Source organism: Dipodomys spectabilis, unplaced genomic scaffold (assembly GCF_019054845.1).
Source record: "Dipodomys spectabilis isolate Male_0828 unplaced genomic scaffold, ASM1905484v1 ptg000052l, whole genome shotgun sequence".
In the NCBI taxonomy this organism is placed as follows: domain Eukaryota; kingdom Metazoa; phylum Chordata; class Mammalia; order Rodentia; family Heteromyidae; genus Dipodomys; species Dipodomys spectabilis.
Window position 1 is genome coordinate 4,188,027 of NW_024870729.1, and position 26,569 is coordinate 4,214,595.

The following is a 26,569-nucleotide window of genomic DNA, read 5'->3' on the forward strand; positions in this document are numbered from 1 at the left end:
ATATATTTGCAAATACAGGACTGTAATTTAAAAATGTTAACATTCATTATGTTAAAGAAGTAGAATTACACTTTTTTTTTTTTTTGCCAGTCCTGGGGCTTGAACTCAGGGTCTGGGCATGTTGATGAGCTGCTTTTGCTCAAGGCTAGCACTCTACCACTTGAGCCACAGTGCCACTTCTGCCTTTTTCTGTTTATGTGGTGCTGAGGAATTTAACCCAGGGCTTCATGCATGCTGGGCAAGCATTCTACCACTGAGCCACATTCCCAAACTAGAATTATAAATTTTACTTTGTACTTTACTAAATGTTTCCAGTTTTTTTGTTTGTTTTTTTGGGTCGGTCGAGGGCTTGAACTCTGGGCCTGGGCGCTGTCCCTCAGCTCTTCAGCTCAAGGCTAGTGTTCTACCACTTGAGCTACAGTGCCACTTTCGGTTTTCTGGTGGTTTATTGGAGATAAGAGTCTCAGTCTTTCCTGCCCGTGCTAGCTTTGAACCGCGATCCTCAGATCTCAGCCTCCTAAGTAGCTAGGACTACAGGCGTGAGCCACCAGCGCCCAGCTATATTTCCAGTTTTTTAAAATTGGAATTTATGCCATGTTTAGGAGGAAACCCTCTATCAAGTGTCTCTAAGACAGAGGCCCTGGGGTAGCACAGCAGGCAGCAAGTCTGTCTGTGAGGGGGCCTGGGCCCAAGGCAGTAGCCAAGGATAAAACATCACTTCCCTCTTGCTATTCTTGAGAGAGAGAGAAGAGTACTGGTGTTACTTTTTGGAAACAATAGGCCTGAGGTTATTGAATGAGATTTTTATTTTGTTATAAAAGTTAATATGATGGGGGCTGGGAAGGTGGCTCAGTGGTAGAGTGCTTGCCTTGCATGCCTGAGGCCCTGGGTTTGATTCCTCAGCACCACATAAGCAAAAAGAAAAAAGCCGGAAGTGGCGCTGTGGCTCAAGTGGTAAAGTGCTAGCCTTGAGCTGAAGAGCTGAAGGACAGCACCCAGACCCAGAGTTAAGGCCCCACGACCGGACCCCCTCCCCCCCCAAAAAAGTTAATATGATGTAGTAAATATTCTATCTGCATGTGACCAAGAAGGCATCATGGTCCATTTCTAGTCCACCTTCACAATTCTGAGTATTTGCTCAAGGGATAGAGTTTCAAAGTTTCATTTGGTCATGAAATGTCCTTGGAAATTTGCTGCTGCTTGGCTGAGCCTCAGATTCGAGAACATGTATAGCAGGAGTTCTAAGAGTTGTAGCTATTTCTCTGTCATCCAATGTCATGTACACGTGTTTGAGGATGGGTGTGTTGTGGTAAGCCATCCTTCAGTTTAACCTGACCTTTGGTGGTGCATCCATGCCGCCACTCTGTTCTGCCTTTGCTGGTTTCCCCCTTTTTGTTCTCAGCTACTGGTATTCTCACTTAGGTACTGGCATTCAGGTTCTGTCCTCACCTTTGCTAGCTGTGCAACCTAGTTCTCCATGTGTATGCTTGTGGGAAGCACTTTTCCAACTTTGATCTGTTGCTCTGCTACTCCTCTGGGTCCTTTTCACTACCTGTCCCGAATGGCGTGGACAGGGGTAATGTGCTTTGAGAGCAACTGACTCCAACACCTCCAGCTCATTCTTCCAGAGTGACTAGGGCAGTCTACTTCTTTTCTATGGTGTTCAGGAGTCTGTGATCCAGGCATGTGGACAAGGTAAATTAGACAGTGTGTATGTGCTTTGAGTTGTAGTCCCTACCTTATGGAAATTTTGTTTTGTCTACTTAAAGCATGAGTCCAAATCTTAAGGTGGGGTGGTATGGCAAGTGGGGTGTCCTCTGATTCATCTTCCTGGTGAGCCACACATACTACTCTGGCTTTGACCACCACTGCTTTCCTGAAGTCTGCCTGCATCAGAGAAGTTCCTCCTGACCACCAGACCCTCATTTCAAATTGCCTGTCAGGTGTTCTTCGGATGTCCAGAGTCAAAAATGAATGTGTGTCATCCATGCCCACTCTGCATGTGCATCTCACATTTCTACCTTTGCTCTGGGAACTTCCCGACCTCCCATAGTAACTCATCAGCTTCTCCTCAGGGCTGCGGCTCTCTGGAAGTGCCTTCAGGATGACGCTACTTTGCTGTTTCTTTCTTGCCTCTTGACCCCACGAATACTGAGTTTCTAGTCAGGTCCATGCTAGGTGCCATAGGAGTAGTATGCACTCTGGATGTTTGCTGAGCAAATGGTGGCAGATGACTCTGGTTTAGCTTCTTAGGACAGCAGATCTCTGCAAGGAAATTATAGCTCCCCACGATGATCTAAGTATGTGTAATTCACAACCATTTTGTGTGTGTGTGTGTGAGAGAGAGAGAGAGAGAGAGATGGGGCTTGACTCAGGGCTCTACCACTTGAGCCACAGCTCTACTTCCAGGTTTTTTTTTTTGGCGGGGGGGGGGGGGGGGGCGGGGGGCGGTTAGAGTTAAGAGTCTCATGAGCTGCCTGCCTACACTGGTTTTGAACCATGACCCTCAGATCTCAGCCTCCTGGGTAGCTAGGATTATAGGCATGAACCGTGGGCACCTGGGTCTCAAAACCTTTCTTGCAACTCTGCATTATGTAAGAATTTTGTTATTTCTCTGCTGCTATTTAAAAGGTTCTGAAGATAAAATTGCAAGTGAGCTTGACACCACTAGGTGTCACTGTTGGTTACTGTCAAACAAATGGGATAGCAGTACCTAGTCTGTTTTCTGCCCTTTTGATCTTTCCTTTCCCTAGACACTAGTTTGGAATATCAGACTCAGGATTACATTTAATCTCTAAATGCTATGTGTGGGTAAAGGCATGGAAAATTTCCATTCTACTCCATTCACAAGCTAGTAGGGTTTCGTCTCCCCACTCCTCCCCCCTACACACTGGGGTTTGAACTCAGGAAGGTGCTCCACCAATTTAGGCCCATAGCCAATTTTTACATTTTTCAAACAGGGTCTCCTGTTTTTTTGCTAGGACCAGCTTGGCCCAGGAATCTTATTTATATCTCTTGGATAGCTGGAGGGTTACTTACATCCAGCTTTTATTGGTTGAGATGGGGGAGGCATCCTTGCTTTTTACCCAGGCTATCCTTGAACCTCTATCCTTGATCCTCTCAACCTTCCAGTAGATGGGATTATAGACGAGAGTCACTGCACTTGATCCTTAAGTAAACTTTGATCTCACTACCCAAAGAACTGCTAGTCATTTTCATTTTACCAGAAACTCCTTAATTAAAATAAACAAGCCCCTTCTTTTCTTCCTTGACTTCGTCCCAGTTCTCAAATCACCTATCCCGGTTCTCCCTGTGACCTTCCTACAGGCTGCTGTTGTCTCCCTCCCCTGCCCCCGAGTCTAAATTTATCTTTGTGATACATGTATATTTTCAGTAACAGTAAAAAATAGACTTGATATTTTGAACTAGGTTTACAAAAAAAGTAAGCAGAAAGTGGAGTGTTCCTATATACTCGTTTCCCTCTTCACTTGTAGCCTCAGTCTCCATTATTAATGGAGTAGCTTGTGAGCCCATAGTTGCCATCAGGGTTCCATCTCTCATAACCAACCCCCTTATGGAGGCTGCCGCTGATGGAAGCTGTAAGTAACTGAATTTCATAGCTTCTATTTTTTTGTGGAAACTCTGAAAGAAGAACATTAAATGTATACTTAGAAAAGGACTTCAGAGGCCAACTTTTGAGGGGTACTTTTTATTATAAATTTATTATGGTTGATTAATGAAAAATCACAATGAAGTACCAAGAAAATGTTTGTCAATATAAAAATTTTAGCAGCATTTCCAAAGTGTCAAGCTCTTACATTAGTTCTACTTCCTCCCTCTTGCTAGCAACAGAGAATCCAGTGCTCTCTATGAGCCTCAGCTGTTCTGATTAGTAAAGGCCCCAAGGAACTCAAACCCAGTGTATTTTGAATTCCTCAGCACCCAAATTTCTAGAACGTGAAAGCACACAAAAAGCCTCACTGGCTTTAATATTTGAGACAAGATCTCAACTTTTCAACTGCAGGGGAAAACAGGGATGGAAGTTTCACTGGGATTTGATATGTAGTGCTTAGCCCTCATCCTGTACCTGTACATTCTCCACGCTGGTGACAGTGAAAGGCCACTGTAGTGCTGACTGGTATCTGGTATGTGGCAGCAGGGGGGCTGCTGATGAGGTGGGAATCCACAATGGGACGTGTACATGGTGGGCAGCTGGTACTCAGCCACACACTTTGCTCTTGGCGGATAAGAGCTTGGCTGGTCTTCCACACCCAGGCAAATGGGAGTGATGAGTGACAAGGGAGACAACAAGAAATCTAATACTGGCAAACTATTCCCCTGCTTCTTTGGTACTTCCAAAATCCTCTGATCAAAAATGTATAAGGGAAGCACACCATTAAAATTACAGTTTTAAGTATTTACAAAAGAAAGTATGATATATTGTACAGTAACCCATTTGTACTATGTGAACACATTCTGCCAGGAAAGCACTTGTGAGCCCCTGGCCCAGTTTTACATGGTACATGCAGGCCTGTGTACACTGGCCTGACTGTAACCCGGATCTGCTAGCTCACTTTTTTACAGTATAGAAAAGGGAAAAAAAAATACCAGTTGGAAAAAGAAATTATTTTCCAATCTACACTTCGTTTCCAAAATGTTCTTAACATTTGCCACTGAAATTATGTACAAGATTTATTGAATATTGAATTCTAGGCAATAGTCTCCACTCCCATCTTGAGTACGTTTGAAATAATGCTATTTGGTATATATAATATATATTTAATATATAAGTAACTGCACCACATATCACCACGATACCAGTTTAATACATACTACTATGTACAGTAGTTAAGTTAGCTCTGGAAGATGAACCTCTGCAGCCTGGGAGAGCAGTGTGGCATGGGGCCATCTGAAAGGGATGTGCAGGGCTGAATGGGAGACAGCCATGCATGTGAGCGTGTGCACGCATGTGCGTGTGCATGTGTGAGAAAGAAAAGAGATATGTCAGGGCACATACCTCCCGCACACCCATGCTAGACTATCTACCATTTTACTTATTTACTGGTGGGAGGAAGACAAGTCACACCTATGGAAGGATCCCATACATGAGAAGAGCCATGACAGCAGCGCTGAATAACCCTGCCACCGGGACAGTCACAAACCAGGCCACAAAGATGTTCCGGAAGAGGCGCCAGTCCACGGCCTTCCGGGAGCGGATCCAGCCCACAGCAACTACTGATCCCACCTGGAGAAGCACAAACATTTTAAAGTGAAAATATCAGCATGTTTCAAGGTAAAATGCATAATCTATACTATCAATGTCAATGGCTAAGCATGGACATAGACATAAACATAAAATGAAGTTGCCCATTATTTTCCTTAGTTTGTAAAAAGCTTTTAAAGATAGTTTTTTTTTAAAGATAGTTTTGATTGTTTGGGGAATATTTTATTTTAGTTTCCAGTCCTGCTGTACATTTTCACCTACATTCTGCATAAAAATGTATTATTGGATCTATAGGTAACGATGACTCATTAAATGGTTTTGTATAATAGATGAAAATCAAAATGTTAATAGAGTAGGTTTCCAAACACTTGCAGGTCACTTATGGTTTGTTAAATTTTTAAAAAGTAAAAGAGATATAGCTTTAAGTGTCCTAGAAAATGAAAATGATAAGAAAACACAATGTTGGCTGGTGCTGGTGGCTCACACCTGTAATCCTAGCTACTCAGGAGGCTGAGATCTGAGGATCATGGTTCAAAGCCAGCCTGGGCAGAAAAGTCCGTGAAATTCTTATCTTCAATAAACCACTCAGAAAACTGGAAATGGCAGTTGCTTAAGTGGTAAAGCGCTAGCCTTGAGCTGAAGAGCTGAGGGACAGTGTTCAGGGCCCAGAGTTCAAGCCCCACGACCGACCAAAAAAAAAAAAAAACCAAAACACAATGTCCACATTTTATACCTCATATGAGAAGTAGTTAAATTCAGAGTTAACAGTGCTCTTGGTCACACTGGAATTGGATATTTAAGAATTCCATGAAAAATAGGCTGATCTTCTCACACTTAATGGTGGCTAATGACATTCAAATAGGAAAGGCAATTCACAGCATCAGGAGTCTAACTGGAGAAAGGGAGTCACTAAAAACTACAGTTTATTGAAAGGCAGTTAATCTGATATTCCACTAACCGAAGCCAAGATTAACCAGCAACTCTGGTGCATTTCCAGGGAAACAGCTAAATGCATATGGAAAGGGTCATCACAATGACCAGTTGTACTCAGTCTTTGGCTATAATTAGTATACGAAATTATAGACAATGATTTTTCTATTTCCTAAGCAATGGATAGATTCTGCAGATCCACGGAGCAGCATAGACAATAGCCTTTGACTATAAAGTCTTCTGCTTCTTCCTTGTGCTAATCTATACATTCTTCTTTTCTTGTTAACACTTTTTTTTTTAAAGAACATAGTATAACCTTATAGCAAGTCTTTAGAAAGGTCATATAAAGAAGGGCAGACTTTTGGTGGAGATGCCTGAATTTCTTTAACCATTCCCAATTTGTTTCTATTTTTTCCTTATCAGAACTAGATTTACCGTGACATTTGTTCATATAGTTTATCTTTAGGCTTTAAAAGTAGTATTCTGTAAAAGAGATTACTAATTAGAATGCAACATTTAAAATATATCTTGAAATAATTTGACACTTTGAAGTTTTAGGAACTCCCAATAAGTCAAATTCACCAAATTTTAGCACATTGCTGCAATGTATGGAGAGAGATACATTTCCATTACAATAGCTGTCTTCTAAACAAGCCTTTCTTTTCTGCTAAAGTTTTAGCAATTTAGTCTTTATTACACTGGCTGCAACATGGTGACTTCCTCCTTCCCTGCCTATCATCTACTTTGAGAGTGTTCCTTCCTGGCCAGTGGGCTCAGGATAGTAACAAAGTTGCTACACAACTTTATGAAAGTTATTATGGTGTGAGGAATCTTGATTCTGGGAATCTAGAACATTATAACCATCTCCTAAATTGTTCTCATGGATTACTGTCATTTTTTTCTCTACGTTTTGTGATGCTAGGGATGGAGTGCTACTTGCTCTGTCACTGAGCCACACACCAAGGCCTCAGATGTGTTCTACAACTGAGCTATACCATCAGTCCAATACATACAGCTATAATCATGACTGAGGCTGAACCTTCCCTTATTTACCCAGTATCATTCCATCTGATTTTTTTAAACTTATTTATTTCTGTTTCGGGCTTAAACTCTAGGCCTGGGTGTTGTCCCTGAGCTCTTTAGCTCAAGGCTAGCACTCTCCCACTTGAGCCACAGTGCACTTCCTGCTCTTTTTGTTTATGTGGTGCTGAGGAATCGAACCCAGGGTCTCATGCATGCGAGGCAAGCACTCTACCACTTAGTCACCTTCCCAGACCCTCCATCTAGTTTTTAACATCTTGTCATGATTTTCGCTTATTTATGTAGTGAAATCTAATGTGTCTCACACTTACTTTGTGATTGTTATTGAACAATGTTATTAACTTTGTGATACTTAATACAGAGATTTTTCTTAATCTAGTATTAGCTTTGTTGTGCTTCTTTCTAGTTTCATGCAATCAATAAGATAAGCTTATGCTTTTCTTCTGTGATTTCTACTTAGCTTGAATATCTGATATGTATTTAATTCCATTTTTATTCTATCTTTTCTTTTTAAAAGTTATCTTTAATTAGTTTAACAAAGCAGTTTGTAAATACAATATATCTTGATCGATGTTATCCCTTTCAACATTCTCACCCATCCCTCCTCTACGCCTCCTTCCTTCATCTTCTTAAATTTTTAGGATATACATTGGATTCTTGACTGCATTCTCTCCCTTTCTTCTCCCCTTTTCCTCTTCTCCTTTCCCCTTGACTCTACCCATCCCCTTTGAGTACTCATTTCCTGGTGTTTATTTTGTTTAACTTCTGATTTTACCTTCCCAAGAAATTACACTATTTGAGTTCTCCTTAAATATTCTAACATTTTAAAAGTAGATTTTATTCTACATTTAAGGATATTTAAAAATACTGAAGCCATCAGATTTATGTTCATATATCTGAAGAGTTAATTTTGGTGCTAATTTTGTTTTTCTAGGTTTATATCTGTGTTACTTTCTGGTTTTTCTTTTCTTGTTAGTTGTGGGGCCTGAACTCTGGCCTGGGCACTGTCCCTCAGCTCTTCAGCTCAAGGCTAGTGCTGTCCCACTTGAGCCACAGCACCACTTCTGGCATTTTCTGCTCATGTGGTGCTGAAGAATCGAACCCAGGACCTCATACATGCAAGGCAAGTGCTCTACCACTGAGCCACCTTCCCAGCCCAGTTTTTCCTTTTTCAAAATATGCTCATACTGGGTGCTGGAGGCTTACCCATATAATCTTAGATATTCACAAGGCTGAAATCTGGAAGATTAATGTTCAAAGCAAGCTAGGGTAGAAAGAAAATTCATCTACAAAATAAGCAGCAAAAAGCTGGTCTGGAAATGTGGCTTAAGTGGCAGAATACCAGTTTAGCAAGCAAACTGAGCAAGCACAAAGCCCTGATTTCAAATGTCAGTACTGGCAAAATATAGAATATAAATATATGTTGATAAGACAGAACCCATCTCTTGGCTGTCTCTCAATTCTTATGTAAGTATTGACTTTTTAATTATTGTGGTTAAACATGTGTAACAAAATTAACCATCTTAAGTATTTCTAAGTGGACAAGTAATTCTAAGTGGACATTGTTGCGTAACCATTCCAAAATGTAAAGTAAGTATAAAAATAAAAATAGTGAAGGCATCCATGCACTGGTAGCTTACTCCTGTAATCCTAGCTACTCAGGAGGCTGAGATCTGAGGATCATAGTTCAAAGCCAGCCTGGGCAGGAACATCTGTGAGACCCTTAACTCCAGTTAACCACCAGAGAAAACCAGAATTGGTGCTGTGGCTTAAGTGGTCGAGTACTGGCCTTGAGCTGAAGAGCTGAAGGACAGCGCCCAAGCCCAGACAGAGTTCAAGCCCCATGACAAAAAAAGAACAGTGAAGGAGAAATAGGAGCTAGGACTTGCCCCCACCAACTTTTGGCTCCATATAATAGGTAATATGCTAGTGTCAGAACCTCTTCACTTTTCTTTTAAAATCGCCCTCCCCCACAACCTGTCTGTTCTTCCATTCATCCATCTTCATGGTACTGTGGTCTGAATCCAGAGCCTATGCATACTAGGCAAACACATGACCTACATTATTCGGTATTTGTTTTATATTTTGTTTTTGAGATAGGTTCTCACTAACTCTGCCTCAGCTGGCTTCAAACCTGCGAACCTTCTGAGTATCATTTTTCCTACCAAAATAATATTACTTTGTAAAGTTCCAAGAAAAGTTCTGCTGGGGCTATCAGTGGGGAGAACAGATATTTACAGAACCTGCTTTTCTTGGTCAGCCACACAGCATGTCCCAGATTCCACCTAGGTCTGGACTTCCCCTATCTAGCACTCCCATTTCTTTGTAGAATTACTCTAAAGTATGTGTTTTCTATAATTTTTTTTGGGGGGGGTCTGGTCGTGGGGCCTGAACTCTGGGCCTGGGTGCTGTCCCTCAGCTCTTCAGCTCAAGGATAGCGCTCTACCACTTGAGCCACAGCGCCACTTCCAGCATTTTTCTTTTTGCTTATGTGGTGCTGAGGAATCGAACCCAGGGCCTTAGGCATGCAAGGCAAGCGCTCTACCACTGAGCCACCTTCCCAGACCTGTGTTTTCTATAATCATGAAGTGATTTTCCTTTACATTTTTTAATTTGCTGACAAATGAGGTCTCAACTTTTGAATTTTTGAATGGGGCTTACTAGTGGTATGTTCAAACACTGGTACTTTAGCCATATATCATAGATGGTTGCATTTGTTCTGAATGAATTGCTAGGTGATAAAGTACGGCAGTGAAAAATGCCACACATCCTTCTGGGGTTCCCTCAGCATACCGGGCAGAGCCCTGCGAGGCCAGGCCCTGCAGAACCAGGTGGTGGTAGTGGTGGGACAGGTTTGGTGACAAGCCCTGTTCACTAACCTTGAGCAGAGCTCAGCTCACAGATCTGTTTGGTCTTGCTTAAATGTTCTTAAATTTTTATGCCACTATTCCTTGGTTACTTGTGTGATTTTAAAACTAGGTTCTATTATTAGGTTAATTCAGTATGTGCTTTAAAAGAATGTAGAAAAGATTATATAATGGAAAAATTATACCTTTAAAAAATGGAAAAGATTAACTAATGAATCTAGAATAGAAGAAAGAGAACTGTCCCTGTTGCCTTTTTGTTTATGAGGGTGAGAATATTATTGATTGAGGTAGTAGGGTTAGAACTCAGGGCCTTGCACAATTGCTTCTCTTGCTTTCTTGGCTTCCAGCTCCTCTTTTTTTCCCTGGTTATTTTGGAGATGGACTCTCATGAACTTTTCTACCAGGCCTGGCTTCAAACCATGATCTTTGGATCTCAGCCTCCTGAGTAGCTAAGATTACAGGTGTGAGCCATCAATGCCTTGTTAAATGATTTTTTTTTTTTTTGAGAATTCTGTTGTGTCCTATTGTTCTGGTCTTCTACTTTTTTCCTCAGCATTTCTTATGTATATTTTTTCAGAAAGTAATGTACACTGTAGATTCTCGAAGTGGTAGACCACTAGCTTTGAGCATGAGAGCTCAGGGACAGCTCCCAGGCCCTGAGTTCAAGCCTTATGACTGACCAAAAAACAAACAAAAAAAAGGTTCACTAAAATAAAACAACAGGAAGCAGATACACAAAAATGGTGAGGTGAGTTATGGAAAAATGGGTGGACAAATGAGAAGAGTAAAGAATGCAGTTAATCCATTGTAAACTGGGAGAGAATGAGGGAAGAGGTGACACTGTCCAAAAAGAAATGTACTCTTTACCTGTCCTATATAACTACAATCCCTCTGTATATCATCTTTATAATAAAAAAAAATTAAGTAAAAAAATAGAAGAATCCAATGTATAACCTACAAAACTAAGGAGTAGATGGGGAAAAGATGGTAGGAATGTTGATAATGGATGACATAGATTGAGATATACTGTATTTGTAAACTTCTTTGCTAAATGGCAACTCCTTTGTACAACTATTTAAAGATAATACAAAAAAAGAAAAGAAAAGAAATAGGAAAAACCAGGTGTTGGTGGCTCACACCTGTAATCTTAGCTACTTAGGAGGCTAAGATCTGAAGATCGTGGTTCGAAACTAGCCTGGGTAGAAAAGTCTGTGAGATTCTTATCTCCAGTAAAATACTCAGAAAAAGCTGGAAGTGGCTGGAAGTGACGCTTTGGCTCAAGTGGTAGAGTGCTAACCCTAAAAATAAAGAAGATCAGAGACAATGCTCAGGCTCTGAGTTAAGCCACAGGACTAGAAACAAAACAAAACAAAACAAAACCAGCTGGAACTGGAGCTTTGGCTCAAGTGGTAGAGTGCTAGTCTCAAGCAAAAAAGCTCAGGGACAGTGTCTAGTCCCTGAACTCAAGCCCTAAGACCAGCACAAAAATAAAAATTAAAAAAAATTAAACTATGCACTTAGTCACGGAAGCATGAAGTAAACTTCTACCTAGAAAAATCCAAAAGCTCATCTTAAACAACAACTTTCATATTTGTTTTTCTGCCAAGTTTTCAACTTTGCACAGGTTTTAATGGATGGTCCAACAAGAAACTTCAGTCTTTAGCATTAGATAACCATTTCTGAGCTTCTTGTGATCCTGCTAGACTCCACATGGATGTCCACACCCTTTGAATGTTTCCCCATTCCTGACTCACAGAGACCTTGTTCCCAATGCCTACACATAGTTTATGTACACACAGTGGTTGCTAGAAAGCCCCAGCCCCAGCCTTGTCTTAAATGTGCTACATGACTTAGAAGACCCTTGTAAATATCATCTGACCTTAACATCTGTGGCATTTGCTATCTATGTACAGGTGGTGCCTATTCATTAAGTAAAATCTGGACAAAGCTCTTATTTTGTTGAGGCTGGTTGGTGTTTGTACCCAGGAGGTCCATGGGGAGGGAGATCTCAACATTATCTCCAGGTACCAGGAAACCTGGCTGAGGACCTGGCAACTGTTCACATCTAATTCCCTAGTGCTCACAGCACCTGGAGCCCACTTCTTCTCATCATCCTTCAGGGCTCCTCCTGTTCCAACATTCCACCACCCTGACAACACACCACCCTCCTATCCAGCTCTGTCCAGCTGACAGAGGTAATAGATAGTAGGAAGTACTCATTTGGAATCTACTGTAAGGCAAGAATCACTGTGAACATCATATTAAGGAAAAACCCAGAGACAACAGTCTTTGAATTCTGCCAAGCTGATTTGTTTCCTTCCATTCCTCTCTGCACTACAGAGGCCCAGCCCCCTGCCCTAGGGAAACACTGTCAACTCTGAGGGGAACTCCAGTAAGGGTTAGTAGGGGAGGCTCAGGACTAACGGAATGGGGGTGGAGAGGCACCATGGGAGGATAAGTGCTTACAGTCAGGGTCAGGCCCTGAGAAGGCTTAGTCTGAACAACAGAGGTGTCACACTGAGGATCAAGAAAGACTCAAGGACAGTTGGAAGGAAGCAAATACCCATATCCAACAATGCTCTGCTAGAGCATTGCTCTTTCGCACATATCACCATGCACAGAATGCTGCCAGCTTTCCTGGGTTTTGTGTGTGCACTGACTGCCCTGCCCTGCCCCGGCGGCTGGTGGCAGGCTGTCTCCCTTCACTGGCAGAGGCCTACCTTGCAGTGTGTTGTGCTCACAGGAAGCCCGATGTTGGAGGCGATCACCACGGTGAAGGCTGAGGCCAGCTCAATGGTGAAGCCACTGTGGGGAGTAGAGGAAGATATGTCACAGGTGCTCCTGCTCTCCTCCTCTAGTGCTACAGGCACTCCAGAACATTCTGTGGGTCAGTGCCGACTGCTGACTGGGCCAGATGAACATTAGCAGAAGAAACTGCTGCATAATGGCAACAGTTCACGCCAGGACTTCACATTATCCTGTTGCCAGCCCCAAACAGCCTGCTTTCCTGATATGTTTTCAAAATCCACACACTGCAGGAACTGGGTCAGAAATGCCTGCTGTGTAGTAAGATGATAGAGTAGTCATCTCTAAAGGAACAGGAAAAACTATGCCCTCATTTTTAAAATGTGCTCAGATGACTAATTTTTCTTCAAATTAATCTTCTAAAAGAATCTTTTGCTCAAATGAATTTCAAGAGGGGAAAACTAGGAACAAAAGGAAGTTGAATCCCCCAATCTCTTTTTTAAAGAGAAAATTTTTCTTACAATGGGTAGTTCCAAATTTTAGTTACTTTCTCTCAGTTCTGTTTTAAGCTTGATATTTAAGCTCTGAATAGACCTAAAGGCCCCACAGTTGAATGAAGCCTCTGACCTCACTTTTGACAACAAGGACATGTCCCATGTGGCTGAGCTTCCTGGACCATGGTCAAGTTAGCCCTGGAAGGACAGCAGATGGGAGCTGGTATGGCTGAATTATTTCTGGGAAAGGCAGTATTGTACTTTGGGTCTGGGATGTTCACCAAAGGCCCACGTGTTCAGGTTATGTGAAGCCTGGCCCATCCATCTTTGGTGGGGGGAACCTTTATGAGGTGGGTCACTGGGGATGTGGCACTCTTGCTCTTTGGTCCTTCTCCCATTGCTCCTCTGTCATTCTTTTCATCAGCCAGGGAGTGAGAAGTTTTGCTCTGCCATCTATTCCCTCTATGATGTACTTCCTTACCATAGCCCCAAGAATGAGGCCAACTATTGTGGACTAGCACTTTCCAAACTGTGAGCCAAAATGAACCCATTCTCTTCATAAACTGATTATCTCAGGTATTTTGTTAGAGTGACAGAGAGCTAACTAACACAGAAAAGAAGCCAGATGGGCTGTGGGGCAGGAGAGTGGGCGCAGTTAGAGGATTCTGGAGATACAGATTCCAGGTGCGTGTGATGTTCATGTCCTGCCCGCTACACCTGCTCTCTGCACTTCCCACTGCATGAGGCCATCAGCAGGGGTGGATGGGGCTGCTGCCTGCTTGTCCTTTTCCCTTGCTGCCTGCTCCGTCTCTGTCAGCTTCCTCTATTCTACTGCCTCTCACAATAGGGCACTGGAGATGGAGGCACAGGAGTGCCCTCTTCCTCAGGACTCTTGACGTATTGACATAGGTCAACAAAGCTCAGCAGGCAGTCTACCTCAGCTGTCAAACTGTCTTCCCATGCCACACTTGCTGGCTTAGCTCACCTGGATGGTGTGATGGGAGTGAGGTCCTTCCCCATGGTCTGGATCACTCTTCTCCCCCAAACCCAGAGACCTGTGCAGATTCCAGCTCCACCATAAAACAGCAGCCAGACAGGAGTGGCTGCTTCTTGCATTACTCCACCTTGTTTATAAATCAGCCACAAAGCCACCAGGGGACCAATGGCATTACTGGAAAGAAAAGAAGGTTACACAGATATAAACATGGCACTGTGATTCTCAGTTGTGAGAATTACACTTATGTTCACCTACAACATGCAGATATAGTATACAATCTAGTAGTAAAGAGTTTATTTCAGCATACTACAAAATTTGGAATTTTAGCCATTTTAAGTATATAGTTCGGCACTCAGGCCTTGAGTTCAAGCCCTAGTACCAGCATATACAGGTATTAAAAAAAAGTTTGCATTGGGACAAAAGGTGAAACAATTCAGCAGTGATGCTTACTAGATACTATGTTGGAAATGAATTGTACAACTTGGGCGGAGGAGGGGAGTTGGGAAGGGAAAAACTGGGAGAAAATGAGGGAGTGACACTGTTCAAAAGGGAATATACTCATTACCTGATCTTTACAACAATTTTTTTTATACATATAGTTCAGTAGTGTTAAGCATATTTAAATTGTTGTCAAACAGATTTCCATAAGTTTTTCTCTTGCAAATCTGAAATTCTGTGCCCATTAAACAACAGCCCTGTGCCCTTCCCACTGATGCTGGCAACCAGCATTTTACTTTCTAGTTCTGTGCTGCTGACTACTTTAGCTATCTTGTGTATTAGAATCAGATAGTATTTACCTTTTTGTTACCAACTCACTTACTTAGTATTATGTCCTAAATGTAACAGGTACTCAGAACTGTTTGCTGACTAACTTAAAAGCTCATGAGCCAAGGTGTTTTGCAGCTTTGAAAACACACTTGAATAACAAGAATCCAAGTCCAGGGTCCATTGTCTTTTCTTAGATCACAGTTACTAACCTCCTAATGGTTCCCATCTGCTTCTCTTTAGTCTATTTGCTGAACAAAGACAGAGTCCTGGCAAATGAATACCACAGCAGTCTGCGCTAAGCCTCTGGTGGCTCCCCTTTTCTAAGTAAAAATATTTCTTCATTTTGAAAATTTATTTTTTTCTTCCTGCTGTGTTGTCCAACTTGGCCTTTAATTCATGGACTCAAAAGAATTTCCTTTCCCCAGACTCTTAATAGCTGGGATTCCATTCTGCATGTGACCCTCACTTCCTGGTAACTCCTGGTCTGGTAACTCCTAAGCACTCCAGACCTCCATGACCTCCTACTGTCTAGTCTCTACTCTCTCCCCTCCAGGGCCTACCTCCAGTTTTTGCAACTGCTGCTCCCTTTTCCTATGCGGCTACCTGGTCTGGTCCCTCAATTCCTTCCCTGCACAGCCCATCCACACTGCACCCCTTGGGTTCCCAGATCCCTTCCTACTTTTCCACAAGCCTTCTCATTGTCCAGCATGCTCTGTGCCTACCTGTGCGTTTACTATCTGCACAACCCTCCCGGGGTTGGGGAGTAGGAATTTCTATTCATGCTGTTTATTGCTGAACCCTAGTGTTCAGTGCTAATTCCCAATGCATACTTCTTGTTTGATTTTGGTACTGGGGTTTGAATTCAAGACCTTGTGCTCATTAGGCAGGTGCTCTATCACTTGTACCACACTCCAGCCCTATTTGCACTGGTTGTTTCTTGGAGAGGGTTTCACACTTGCTGCTTGCCATCCTGGATCACTCCTCCTACTTCTGCCTCACCCATAATAAGACAAGAAGTGTGGCCATCAAGGCAGGCCCCATGTTGCTTATTGATTTAATGAATATAGTTACCTCACGTCATTGCCTCCGTGTGCGAAGGACCCAAAGCAGGCTGTGAGGACTTGCAGAAAATGGAACAGCAGATGGACCTCAGGGGCATCCTTCTCCTGTTCCTCCTCTGCAGGGTCCTCCCGAGGCTGATCAGGGTCTGGAAGCTCTGATGCCAGCTTCATCTCCACACCGCCCTCCTCAGCCTCGATCTCTGCTTCCGCTACCGCATTGCAGTAGCTGGAGTAGCTGTCATAGCGAAGTCTCTTCTTAGAATAGGCCACAGTGTCCCCTACCAGCTTCTCACTATCCTCTGGGGCCGAGGCTGAGTCAGCTGCCTTGAAAGTGGCGTGCACAGGCATCCCACAGATGGCTGCGGTGTAGCAGGTGTAGCTGTTATTGCGCCGCAGCAGCCGGTAGTTGTTCTCGGGGGCCGGCTTCTCCTCGGAGCCCCGGTCCACGTGGATCTTATGCAGCAAGTCCTTGTAGAGCCCCGAGTCTTTGTGAACTGTGTGATACACGTGGCCGTCACTCCTTGTGTGGCTGTCGAAGCCAAATGTGCCGTTGGAGACGGGAGACTTGGCAGAGCTGGGTGTCATGGACAACGCCCTTCCTGGCAGGGATTTAGGAGAGTTTGGTTTAGGGCTGGGTGTGGCTCAGGAGTGGGACAGGCGACACATGTAAAGGTCTAGAAGGTCTTATCCTCCAGCCTTCTCAACACAAAGCTGTCTACAAAAAAAAATGCTCTCTAGCAGCTCATGGTAGTGATGTCTGGAAGGCTGGATTATGAGTGATTTAAATATTTTTATTGACATCAACACTGACATACCAGGAGGGTCTCATCTCAACAAATCTATTCATGTATACGTGCCTCTTGGTCCTAACTGACCCTTTACCATTTGATTTTAAAAGTAACTATAAATAATATACAGTAAGGCCAAAATTAAAACAAATTTGTGAACAGAGTAACACAGTAAATAAAAAATAGTATTAAGGGGCTGGGAAGGTGGTTCAGTGCATGAGGCCCTGGGTTCAATTCCTCAGCACCACATAAGCAGAAAAAGCTGGAAGTGGCACTGTGGCTCAAGTGGTAGAGCGCTAGCCTTGAGCTGAAGAGCTGAGGGACACTCAGGCCCAGAGTTCAGGCCTCACGACTGACAAAAAAAAAATGGTATTAAGTTCTGCTAAAGAGAATCTTTTAGAAATCACTGCAACACTTGCTTTTTCTAATCAACAAAGGGAGAAACTTCATAAAGACTATATTGCAGAACACCTTCATATATGAGACAGAGACCTGTTCAAGGGAGACTGAAGGGCTGTCTGCTTCCAAAAGGCCATTCATGCCCATCAGAGGCGGTGCCTGTGAGGTTAGCAGTGAAGTTGATTTGCTTACTTTGTAGGACTGGGAGTGTCCAGCATGTGCTTTTGGTTCAATCCTCACTACCGCAAACCCATCTACTTGCCTTGGGCTAAGTTTGAGTGAACTCCTGTGGAAAGCAGGTGCTGGCCTCCACCTTGCAGAGGCAGAAGCCACATGGATAGAATGGGCAGGGACTGGAGCACTGTCCATCAGTGTTATGAGAGTAAAGGATGGCCTGGGATGGTCTGAAGAGTTTCTAGAGTCTCTGGATCTATGGCATAGTCATTAGGAGAAATGTCTCTAGTCAAATGAACCAGTCTTCAGCAATTTGGTGAAAATAGGCTTAGGTAGCTGAGGGTGCTCAGTACAGACACTTGCTGTGTCAGACACCCACTATGTAGGCCTTGATGCCTTGGTAAGACTATAAAAAGCTCCTGGAGAAAAATCACAGCCCAAGAGGAAGCCCCTTTTGGTAACTGTGGAACAATCTCGTGAGGTTGCTTAGGCCTCTAGGTTTTACTAAAACATAAAATTCGGGCACTGAGGAAAGAGCTCAATGGTAGAACATGAACTTAGTATGTGTGGATCATCTCCATCATCAAAATATACAACAGGAAATTGGAGGCTCTTTGTGCCTGCTCCCAGGTTCGGAAGGTCATCCCTGAGAAGTTTCCTGACACACATAAACCCAGTTTCCAGGTAAGACTTACCATACGAGGCCCGTGGGTGCTTCCCTGTAGACGTGCCCTCTAAGGCCCCTGTGGTCTCCCCAGGTGGCCCCGTGAGAGGGACAGTGCTGTCATCATTGGCCTTGGCACCTGGAAGCTCCCTAAAGACAGGAGATTCCACTTCTTGGACTTTACTGAGGCTTTCGTCAGATACTCGTGATAAAGCACCTTCTTTTTGTAATTTGCCTAGGAAAATAGAGTTGTAACTATAAATCCTGGAAGAGAATTCTTGCGACTGAATAATAATAATGAATGTTAGAAACTGTAGCACCTACTTTGAAAACAAAACAAAAAAAGGTTCTATCTAGATTAAGAAAATAAAAGTAGAAATCAACTATGTGGAAAATTCAGCTGTTGAGGAAAAGACGGGTACTTACGGTCTGAGTCAAGAGGGTTAGACATGTGACTTAGGCAACCTCAGAGGCAACATTCTGTACACCCACCACTGACCAGGCTGATCTCTGTTCTTAAACTAGCTGCAGAAGCCCTGAAATGTTTGTCCATTTTCTCTTCAAAGAGATTTGTTCTAGCATGGTGGTTTTCTTCTGGTAAATAAATTATTGGTCTCAGATTTTTTCATCATACCAAATTTTATGAAGGAAATAAAATTTTTAGGGAGGTCCTACTTACTTAAAAAAATCCTTGACTTTAAAATGAAACAAGGAGGCCAGGGTGATGGCTGGCACTGGGATCCTAGCACTCAGGCATAGACTAGGTAAGAGGGCTATTAGAGGCCAGGAGTTGAAGACCAGCTTAGGCAATACAGTGAGACACTGTCTCAAAACTGTAAAATAGCTGAGTGCTGGTGGCTTACTTTTTGTAATCCTATTTGGGAAGTTGAAATTGGAAGGATCATGTTTTAAGGCCAGCCCTGGCAGAAAAATTCATAAGACCTCTTCTCAACCCACTACTAGGTACATAATTGAGATCCTAGCAAAACCAGGAAGCCTGATTGCAGTTCAGAAGTGCACATGAATAGGAAGAGAAATCCTACCCTAAAAATAACTATGGTAGAAAAAAAATCAGAGCTGGAGGTGTGGCTAGTAGAATCACACTCAGTAACATAACAAAAAATGATGAGCAAAGGATTTCTAAAAAGCTGTTTTAAACCCCAATAGTTTCTTTTAAATCAAATCAGATACATGGTGCTGTTAACTCAATTATCTTGTTGTTTGGAAGTCATCTGGAGCAAACTTCTACGTTCTCACTTATAGAACTGAAAAGAAAACGCTCACAGATGATCTCTGTCTGTGTTGTCTATATGTCCTCTATGGCACACCAGAAAATGGACATAGGATCTCTGATCTCAAATTGTTTATAGTCTAGATGAGAGAAGACAGTATTTTTACGGGTAATAATAGGTTAACATTTATATGAGGAAGTTATTTTCTTGATTGTAAATAAACAACTGAGGCACAGTGAGATTAAGTTATTAGTCCACATTGTTATTGGCCTAAGTTTCCATAGGTAGTAAGTGGCAGAGCCAAGTTTAGATCTCAGGTCCATATCCTTTGTATTCTTTTTGTACTTAAAATAATACAAACAGAAGTGTATATTAGTATACCAAAATACACAGGACTGACGAAAAAGTCTCTTAGGAAGCAAGCAGGAGTATGAGAATTTCCTTCTGTGAAATCATAGCCAGACAGGTAGATAGCAAATATTTGAAGGCCTGAGGTTAAAGTTTAGTTATTAGGAGAATGTTTAAAAACCAAAGGATTTAGTGATACTTTAGCACTTCCCTTGGGGTAAATCAGGCAAGCAGTGTCAGTGGAGCTCACGGTCTGCACATATACTGGAGGTCATACTTTCTCTCAAAAGAGACCTGGATCCAGATTTATGGGAAAGGAAGGAGGGGCTAGTTTTTAGTCCATTAACAACATGGCTTTTAAAAGTTATCATTTCTTAATACACACAAGGAGGGGCTAGTTTTTAGTCCATTAACAACATGGCTTTTAAAAGTTATCACTTCTTAATACATACAGTGAACTGACCGCATGTGGGTGCTTGAGTCTTCAAAGATACACTGACTTGTATAGTCACCACCACAGGGAGATGTCAAGAAAGGAGTCAATCAGCCCCCAAAACTTGGATGGCACAGTCCGAATCACCAGTGACTGATCTGGTCTCTGACCCTACAGCTTGACCCTTTTTATAGTCATCTAGATAGGAATCACAAACTAGATAATTTTTTCACTCAGCATATGCAGGATTTAACCACATTGTTACAGGAACTGACAGTCTGTTGCTTTTACTTGGTGAGTAGCATTCCAGTGCATAGAGCACTAGTTTGTATATTCATTCTATGCATAAACTGGTTTGTTTCCATATAGGACCATAAAATGAAAGTATATCAAAATGAACTCCAAGAATTGGAAACAAGAGGTTCTAATTATGTCTTTTTTTTTTTTTTTTGGGGGGGGGGGGGGTGTGGTCGTGGGGCCTGAACTCTGGGCCTGGGCGCTGTCCCTCAGCTCTTCAGCTCAAAGCTAGTGCTCTACCACTTAAACTGGTTTGTTTCCATATAGGACCATAAAATGAAAGTATATCAAAATGAACTCCAAGAATTGGAAACAAGAGGTTCTAATTATGTCTTTTTTTTTTTTTTTGGGGGGGGGGTCTGGTCGTGGGGCCTGAACTCTGGGCCTGGGCGCTTTCCCTCAGCTCTTCAGCTCAAAGCTAGTGCTCTACCACTTGAGTCACAGCGCCACTTCCGGCTTTTTTCTTTTTGCTTATGTGGTGCTGAGGAATTGAACTCAGGGCCTCATGCATGCAAGGCAAGCGCTGTACCACTGAGCCACCTTCCCAGCCCCTCTAATTATGTCTTATATACAGTTATTTCTTTTTTTGTTCTGTTCCCTTTGTCTTGTATGTAAGTTTATCTGATCTGTGGAAGGGAAAGCGACTCACAGAAACAGCAGGACAAAGGATGAACTAATGCACTAGACACTATTATGGAAATGAACTTTACAACTTGGAAAGGAAGGGTGTGGGGAGGGGGTAACAGTGTTTAAAAATAAATGCATTTTGCACTGGCTGAGAATGTGGCTCAGTAGTAGAGTGCTTGCCTAGCATATATGAAACCCTGGGTTCCATTCCACTGTGGCTTAAGTAATAGAGTGCTAGCCTTGAGCAAAAGAAGCTCAAGGAGTGCCCAGGCCCAAGCCCCAAGGACTGGCCAAACCCCTCCCCCCAAAAAAACCCCACTTTATTACCTTGCTTATGTAACTATAACCCTCCTCTTTATCAGCTTTACAATAAAGATATTAAAAAAATAAAAATACGAACTTGTTTATGCAAGTAAGGGCAAATGTACTTCAAAAACTTCGGGAATTATAAAGAAAAAAAGGCACTACAAACATTCACAGATATTTGTGTCAGTTTAAATGTTCATTTCTCTAGGGAAATACCTAGGAGTGAGAAAGAGTATGTGATGACAGCAAATTCCCCAACTGTCTTCCACTTCCTTCATGTGTGATGACTTGTTACACAGAAGTCTTAAATCAGGAGCATTTTGTAATTCAGAAGAATAAAAATGGCACCTACCTGCTATTTTCCTCCGCATCCATGGACACACAAAGAGCCACACAAAGAGGGCAAACAGCAGACCCACACCAAAGGAAATGAGCACTATTGCCCACACCGGGAGAGTCAGGCCCAGCACTGGGAAAGGAAAACCAACAGAAGTATCACTGGTGAACCTGCATATCAATGTGCTTTCTGTTCCCCAATCTTAAACAAACTACTCCCTGATTTTGTACTTAATAAAATTCTCAGACTAAAGACATAGATCAGCAGTAGAGTGCCTGGCATGCACAAGACCTTGTATTTAATCTCTACCACCATAAAAACAAATAATCTCTCCCCCAAGCAACATCAAAAATGTCTCCTAACCAAAGCAAACATGTTGTTTGGGAGTAGAAAGTCCACATGTTAAACATACACTCCACGTGGTGGATATAGTCTTTCACTAGTTAGTATGCTAATTATCAAAATGCTACTGATTTGGTACAAAGAGCATATTAAGTTGGACATAAAGCTGTTAATTTCATCTTATGCTTGCATCCTGAGTAGACAAACATGGACGAGGCACAGTTTGGGCTACGACTGCCCTTCTGGTTTCCTGCTTGTTAGAAACTCTGCTTTGTAAATGGACTTGGTTCATTGGCCATGCACATAGGAATCTTTCTTAAATCAGCTTAGGAGTAAAACATTGTTCAAAGGACTCTGACCTTCAAATGTGACTCTCCTTTGAAGCATCAGCTTAAGGGATTACAACACAGAAAAACTTCCAATAAAACCAAATAATGCACACTGAGTAACAATTACACTAACCAATAAAAGAGCAGAAGTAGACATGGCTCAGGGACATCTTCTCTCAGCACTGCTTTGTCTGCATTTTGGCCAGCTCCCCTTATGGGGCAACAAGCACCTACCAGACAGTCTCAGAGTACAACCTGAATGTTAATGCCCACACATGAACATACAACATATAACCAAAAATACCTACACAGCACAATCTGCAATGGTAAAATTCTGCAGAAAACTAATCAACTGTCATGGAAATGGAAAATAATTAGAGTGCACAGTCATATAGGGAAGCAGGTCTGTGTACAGGTAGGGAAAGAGGCCTGATATTCTATAAGTAATACAGCCAGCTATATGATGTATATGCAACAGGGTAGATAGGCTCATTTCTTAGTACATATACTTTCACATTGTATATAAAATATATAATAGAATATTTGGGGGGGGGGGGGGGTCCTGGGGTTTGAACTCAGGACCTGAGTGCTGTCCCTGAGCTGTTTTGCTCAAGGTTAGCACTCTTGAGCCACTTGAGCCACAGATCCACTTCTGGTATTTTGGTGGTTAATTTGCAATAAGAGTCTCATGGACTTTTCTGCCCAGGATGACTTTGAACCACGATCCTCAGCTCTCATTCTCCTGAGTAGCTAGGATTACAGGCATGAGCCACTGGCACCTGGCTAAAATATTATTGCTATAAATTAGTTATTATTGTTAAAAAATTATGGAACCCTTCACGAGTTTGCATGTCATATTTGTACAGGGGCCATGCAAGACTTCTCTGTATTGTTCCAATGTTAGTGTATATGCAGCCAAAGTAAGCACACTTGCAAATTATTAAACATTTGAACTTGTACTTGCTCACACTGCTTGCTTAGCTGGAGCGCTATCACTTTAGCCATCCATACTTCGTGTTAAGCTTTTTTCCAGCTACTGTAGAGATGGGTTTCATAGACTTTTCTGCCTAGGCTGGCTTTGAACCTCAATCCTCCAGGTCTCAGTCTCCCAAGTAGCTAGTATTACAGGTATGAGCCACTAGCTGAAATTTTATTTTTCCTTTTTTTTGGGGGGGTGGAGGGGAGGCCAGTCGTGGGGCCTGAACTCTGGGCCTGGGCGCTGTCCCTCAGCTCTTCAGCTAAAGGCTAGCGCTCTACCACTTGAGCCACAGTGTCACTTCTGGCTTTTTTCTTTTTGCTTATGTGGTGCTGAGGAATTGAACCCAGGGCCTCATGTATGCAAGGCAAGCACTCTACCACTGAGCCACCTTCCCAGCCCCCTTTCCTTCTTTTTTATTTGTGTGTGTGTGTGTGTGTGTGTGTGTGTGTGTGTGTGTGTGTGTATACACACACACACACAAATATATATATATATTAGTTACACAAAGGGTTTTCAAATTTGCTCCCTCTCATTCCCCTTCCTTAAAACCATTTACATGGATTTCATTTTTCTATTTTCATATATGTGTTAAGTACTTTGACTACTCTCATTCTCAAAACCCTCTTTTTCCCTCCCTATTTGTTTCTTTTGAAAGAGTTATTTATGAAAACTTTCCTCATATATTTAGTGATGTAAGCTTTGTTACCTTATTATTTTATACAAACAAGCCAGCTCAAAGTTACTCGAAAGTATTTCTGAACATTTTGATAAGTGGAAGAGGTTTTAGGATGAGAAGCTGATATTAGAAATGGGGAGACAGAATTAATACATATAAATATTATAAATGAAACCCTAGAGCTCTTGTACTAGCTAGGGAGTCACAGGTTGGAATCTCAGTACTTTTACTGGTTACCCCCAAACTCTAGTGACATTACCATGCCAGGCTGTGCTGTGTTAATAGGCAGCCTGGCTCCCCACAGCTCTGTCTGTGAACCTGAGCCTGAACTGCTGGTAGAAACAGCACTCTCTCTATCCACTCTGGGGTATGCAGGCCGGTGGCCACAGCAGCTGGGCCTCTGTTTCATATCAGCATGTTAGTGTCTGCATACATGTGACAGGGTCACTCCAAGGCTGTTTCCTGCCCAACTGAGTGGTAGCTACTCATTTTCCACATCAAACTGATCTGCAAACATCCTACCCACCATTGGTTGCTTCCAAGCATTTGGTTTCTAAAGTGGTTTCCCCTTTGTGGCTTACTTGATAAAATTGTTACATGTGCTACTTTTGGCTTTGCCTACTGACCTGATCTAAGAGAGGCAAGGCCTGCATATTGTAGAGAAAGATAAATGATTTGGAATAAATTGTTGTTTTTTTAAATGAGTGAGCACTTTTGCTATCAAGCCCTATTTTTTAACATCCATGCTAACCAGGCCCAAAATAAAAGTAAAGAACATTTTCCCATGCTTCTGAGCCAATCTCCATACTTCTAAGTCAGGGCCACATGGTCCTACCAATCAAAATGGGAAAGTGAGGTTGGTTACAAGATTTCTGGATCCTTTACTTAGACAACTGGACACCGTATCACACCTGCCCTTTGTAACTTTGCTATCATACCTTCCATTGACAGTGATTTGGCCTGGAAAATAGCCAGAAAATGATGAGATGACTCTCTATGTCATGAGAAACTAGAGGAAAACAGACAACGCCTGGGGGTAGAAGGGTACAAATGTGAGGGAAGAGGAGGAAGAAATGGAATCCAAGAAAATGGAGGGAATGTTGTTCATAGTAAGAGAGGACAGAGGACCAGGATGGAATAGTGGTCTTAGCAAATTATCCTAGCAATAAAGAAATGTACTTAACAGATTAGCAAAGAATATTATTATTATTATTATTTATTTTTTGCCATTCCTGAGGCTTGAACTCAGGGCCTAGATGCTGTCCCTAACTCAAGACTAGTGCTCTACCATTTCAGCCATAGCTCCACTTCTGTTGTTGTTTTATTTATTTATTTTTTTAATTCGGTGGTTAACTGGAGATGAGAGTCTCAGGGACTTTCCTCCTGGGCTGGCTTCAAACCACAATCCTCAAATCTTAGCCTCCTGAGTAGCTAGGATTACAGGCATAAGCCACCAAAGGCTGGCCACAATTATTTTTAACACCTAGATAAAATAAATGAAATTGACATTTATGTTATCCAGCTCCAAAGTAGACAATCAAGATTTGATAGCTAAGAAACTATTCAGTACATTTAGCCTACAAAAGCACTCAAGCGTGGTGTGATGGCTCACACTGGTAATCCATCCCAGTACTTAGGAGGCTGAGGCAGGAGCATCATCACTTTCAGGACAGCCTGGGCTTTTAAAAGGTTTCTTCCTTTTTTTTTTTGTTAAAGGCTCTTGAATTAATATACACCTAAGGCAAAACATTTTTCTTCTTAAATTCAAGTTTGTCTTATATACATTTTTGACAAAAATACTTTGTAAAAGATTGTCTTCCTGGTGAGGCTTTCAAATTGTTTCCAAATAATTACACCTTCAGAGGGCACTGGGCCTGGCTCTAGCTTCCTTCTGTGGAAAGACAAAATAGGGCACAGCTTGAATTGCTCCTGTCCACTCAGCCAAGAACAGCGTCCAGGCACCAGCACTGGGCTCTTACCCTCTGTTCTCTGCACCAGCCACTACATGGCCTTTCATCTCAAGCTCCTTTCATTTTCTAAACAACAAAATATGATGAATGATTTAGCCCTAACCTCAAATATCTTTACAATTCTGTCCCAAATCCCCGGAATATCAGATCATCATCCAAGTCATTTAAGGAAGAAATGAATACAACTTTTTATATAAAAAAAAGATTTTATCTCCACTGTCATTACTTGATTTAACCTTTAGTTTTTCACAGGTTACAATCATTACTATGAGCTGTACAATGTCATATACCTCATACTTTTTTGTTTTAATTTTATATATAATACAGGCTTATTGTAAGGATATCATAAGGACCCACACGGAACTGTCTGATGTACAAATATGATATTCCCTGCCACATTCCCTCTTGCACTCACTTCCCAGAGAAAAGTGGGGGGGGGGGGGGGACTATCTGCTGTTGTCTTTTCAGGCATTTTCTAGTTCACTACAAATACACAGTGTGAGGCTTGCATGGGTTTCTTTTTTAATGTTTTACCTCTTCA

General features: G+C 42.2%; 1 protein-coding gene and 1 non-coding gene across 4 annotated transcripts in view; both read right to left on the reverse strand.

Annotated features, from left to right (window-relative positions):
• Positions 1-3,693: 3,693 nt before the first annotated feature.
• Slc20a2 (solute carrier family 20 member 2) overlaps positions 3,694-26,569 on the reverse strand; it is a 97,796-nt gene continuing 74,920 nt past the window's right edge. For all 3 annotated transcript variants that reach the window (XM_042679407.1, XM_042679410.1, XM_042679408.1), the window contains 6 exons: positions 21,748-21,864; positions 18,184-18,387; positions 16,138-16,726; positions 14,287-14,472; positions 12,783-12,867; positions 3,694-5,245 (listed from right to left, as the gene is read on the reverse strand). In XM_042679407.1, the coding sequence (XP_042535341.1) occupies positions 5,087-5,245; positions 12,783-12,867; positions 14,287-14,472; positions 16,138-16,726; positions 18,184-18,387; positions 21,748-21,864 (1,340 nt within the window). In that variant the 3' untranslated portion in view covers positions 3,694-5,086. The remainder of the gene's footprint in view (positions 5,246-12,782; positions 12,868-14,286; positions 14,473-16,137; positions 16,727-18,183; positions 18,388-21,747; positions 21,865-26,569) is intronic.
• On the reverse strand, positions 23,225-23,331 carry LOC122107691. Its single transcript, XR_006147399.1, has one exon. It is a non-coding gene; the product is annotated as a U6 spliceosomal RNA (small nuclear RNA).